At 42.9% G+C, this 3,866-nt stretch overlaps 1 protein-coding gene across 1 annotated transcript in view; it reads right to left on the bottom strand.

Annotated features, from left to right (window-relative positions):
* The window catches only part of LOC113579361 (ankyrin repeat and fibronectin type-III domain-containing protein 1), a 112,873-nt gene extending 109,287 nt beyond the window's left edge, over positions 1–3,586 (bottom strand). Inside the window, exons 1-2 of the mRNA XM_035530429.1 lie at positions 3,440–3,586; positions 513–563 (exon numbers count right to left, since the gene is read on the bottom strand). Of these exons, the coding sequence (XP_035386322.1) occupies positions 513–529 (17 nt within the window). The 5' untranslated portion in view covers positions 530–563; positions 3,440–3,586. The remainder of the gene's footprint in view (positions 1–512; positions 564–3,439) is intronic.
* Between the last annotated feature and the right edge of the window lie 280 nt (positions 3,587–3,866).

Below are 3,866 nucleotides of genomic sequence, written 5' to 3'. Positions count from 1 at the left end.
CGGGGCCAAACGTGACACCTGGAGTTTTCCCATCTGATTACACAAATGCATGTAAACATGTTGGTTAGATTACTAACAAAATCTGATTGTCTGCAGTTATCGGATAATTAAGTGCAGGTAAACGCACTCAGTAATCGGATGTCTGAAGGAGAGTTTGTGCTCAGAACAAAGTCATGTTAGTTCAGAGCCGTGACCTTTACACCTCGAAGGCGAGAATCACTGCCCAAGAGGACTCTTACTGATTCTGCTACTGTTTTAACATGAAGTTGAAGACTTGTGCTGGAGTTTTGTGTGGGATTATATCAAACTTGGGTTCTGTGTAGGAGAATAATATGTATAGAAGCTTTCGTTCATGTTTAATTTACCTCAGTTTACTTGCTTGTGTGCATCTGCTATCTTGTAACTGAGAGCCCTTAACGGACCACCCTTAATATGTATGCAAATATATATGTAAACATATGTAAATAAATCAAATCACACACTGCATCTTAATAAGAAACTGTGAAACATACTCTATGAGCTCATCCATTCCCAGTGACTTCTCCTACGCTGGTCCCTCCATTCTGCCAAGACAGAGAGAGAGAGAGAGAGAGAGAGAGAGAGAGAGAGAGAGAGAGAGAGAGAGAAAAAAAACATCTTCAGTTTCTTTTAGAGTGGACCAGTGAGAAAGCACACAGCAAGCTCACACCAAAAGTGGACACTTCACACAGATAAATTCATGTGGACCTGATTAATGACTAAACATAATTAAAATTAAAATAATTAAAATAAATTAAAGCAACAATCCCCCAGACAGCATCACTGACACGTTAGCATTTTAAAGAAAAACAGCTGTGACTCCAAAACAGATCAGTCAACTTCAGTTCCATTCAATTCAAGCTGGACCACCAGCTATTTTAAATAGTTTTCACAAAAATATAGATGAAACAAATAATAGAATAAACAAAACCTCTTGACGGAGAGCCAGAAGTATCTGGTACGTGAACAAGTCCTATAAGACGTCCTCTGTTAAGCTGTAACACACGATCTCCTCCTACACCTGTGCAAGCTTGATTTTTCTGTGAATTCACTCTGCTTTACAGCCCATTAACACACTGGTCTGCTTTGATGAATGATAACACTCAAACTGACAGCTGTTGCTAGGAAAGGAAGACAATCTACCAGCTGATGCTATAATACATAAACTTCTTTTGAATTACTTTGATGATGATTGATATTTTAATCAATGTTTCAATCTCCAGAAAACAGCAACAACTAAGGTGTTAATATGAAAAGTGTATGTGTGTGTGTGTGTACACATGTCTATGCGACCCCAGGATGAAAGCTGGCAGTGTCAGAAGTCCCTAGAGGTTCAGACAGAGGCATGCGCACGCACACACACACACACACACACACACACACTATATATGTAATACATATATTTCAAAACCACAACTTGTCTTGAGGTACTGCCACACACCACATCACAAACTCGACAAACACACACGCTGTTTGTTTTCCTGAGATCAGCTGTCCAAGCCAAACACCTTGCACAGGTCAGAGCCCCTGCACACACACACACACACACACACACACACACACACACACACACACACACACACACACACACACACACTCATCCCCCTCTACTGATGTGTAATAATGATTCCTCTCACACTGTTCATCAGAGAGATGCTACACACTGGCACTGCTGAGTGAAAACGAACAGCCGTCAGACTGCTGTTCAAACTGATGTGGGACTGAACTGTGATACACGGCCAACGGGAGAACTTTCTGGGCTAGAACAGTAACCATAGCTACCATTTCTTCAAAACACATTAGCACTGAAATCAAATTAGGTACTAAAATTATTTCGTCTGGCAGTATAGTGACTTAACATTGTGAAAACTAGTCACCCTGTCTTTTCTGAAGTGAGGTCCTTGTTCTCTGGAGATAGCACTCTGCCTGAGGCTCAAGCTCAGCTAGCTGATCTGCATCTCTTCTTTCCTGGATACGTAGCCGCTTGAGCAAAGAGCAGTCTGAACTCACCTCCAGCGTGCGTTACCGGGCCATGAAAGCTCAGTGATGAAGGGACTGGCCTAGTCAACAGAAAGTTGCTGGTTCAAGTCCCACCACTGCCAGATTGCCACTGTTGACCCCCTGAGCAAAACCCTTAACATTCAATTACTCAAGCTGTGTTCAGTCATGATTATAAGTGTCTTTAATGTAAACATAACCTCAGTAATATGTGATATAAAAGACCCCAAACTGACATCTTGAGGTTGTAACACAAAGCTTATTTACACACATACAAAAGGATGAACGTCCAGTGCATCAGGAAACCAGGTGACTTTCCTTCTGCAAAGCTCCAGACCAGCTGAGGTTTGACAGGCCGAAGCAGTCACTAACCATGCCACTAAAACCAAAAACCAGAAGTGCTAGATTTTTCAACCACAGTGTCATCCAGCAGTTTCATCCTGTGACTGTGATATAAACCAACACAGATGTGAGTGGTGACATGTGTCCTTAGAGAATATGACGTTAAGACCCTTAAATAACCACAAACATCCCCCTGCCAGTCTGACCTTCTTTTAAGCAGAGGATAATTACTGTAAACAATGTTCCCTCACACACACAGTTACATCAATGACATCACATCATCTCATTTCCTGATAAAAAGGGAAATCCTTGTCTTCACCTTTAACTAAAAGTGCAAAAACATACACACACACACACGGACAGTCCATGAGCCACAGCTCCTGTTCTTTCCTGCATGTATTGTGTAGTCTGTCAACTACATCCATGCGTGTGTGTGTTGTATGCATCCTTTTCCTGTCTACGCTCTATACAGGACACACCTTACCTTCTAACTTCCTTACACTCCTTCAACCTGCTATCTTCCTGCCTGAACAGTTCGAACACAGAAACTAGAATTATTTTTTAAAAAACAGTCAATTCTTTAATGTGCATATATAAGCTGAACACAACCACACAGGAAAATTCCACCACCAAAATTAAGATCTTACATCCAAACATACCCATAACATGCTGTTAGAATTACATCACCCATGAAATCAGTAATCGGGATTAAGAGCAACATTGGAAACTGTGTAATGTCACTGCGTCCGTATTTCTTTGATATAAACAACCTGTGGATTTCAAACAAAACACTTAAAGTGTGTGTGTCGTTGCCAATCCAAAGTTTTATTAGGCTGTAACTAAGCTATCGCGCGCTGTGTTGCCGCAGCATTGTCATGACAACCCTGAAAGCGCCCGCGTGAAGCCTTCTGAAACAAAGCTTGAGGGAGAACAACTTGACGAAAAAGAAAAACTAACAAACTCCCAAACTATCAGACTGTGATAAAGTTATAACGCACAAACGAAAACAACCGCAAACGTTTGTAAGTGATAAGCAGTTTGCTCCACTCACTCACGCACGCACGCACGCACGCACGCATACCTTCTGCACAAAGAACTCGGTAACTCAGGACGGAACCGGGACGGAATTCTCTTAACGTGAGCACGTCCGCGGGCGCTGCGCGCTGTGGAGCGTTCGGTGCGTTTGATCTTTCTGCTGATCTCAGAAGGTCCCGAGGGTCTGCGCGAGAGGAGCTATCCAAACTTCACTCCTCCTCTGCCCCGCTGTGCTCGTTCAAGATTCTAGCGCGAGACTCTCTCGCCCCGCCTCGCGCGTGAAATCTCGAGGTTGTCACCCGCTAAGGCTTCTGACTTGATGAAACGGCCGAATAGAATAATTATATAAAGTATGTATCGTGCACGATGTGCGCCGTGAACGTAAACATGCTTCATTTGAAGAGCACGTTGTAATTAAACAGCATCACAGCTGCACGTGTGCGTGAACCGGTCAGGCACGTGCGCCAATCGGT

Source organism: Electrophorus electricus, chromosome 10, assembly GCF_013358815.1.
Source record: "Electrophorus electricus isolate fEleEle1 chromosome 10, fEleEle1.pri, whole genome shotgun sequence".
Classification (NCBI taxonomy): domain Eukaryota; kingdom Metazoa; phylum Chordata; class Actinopteri; order Gymnotiformes; family Gymnotidae; genus Electrophorus; species Electrophorus electricus.
This window is presented reverse-complemented; position numbering and strand designations above follow the sequence as displayed.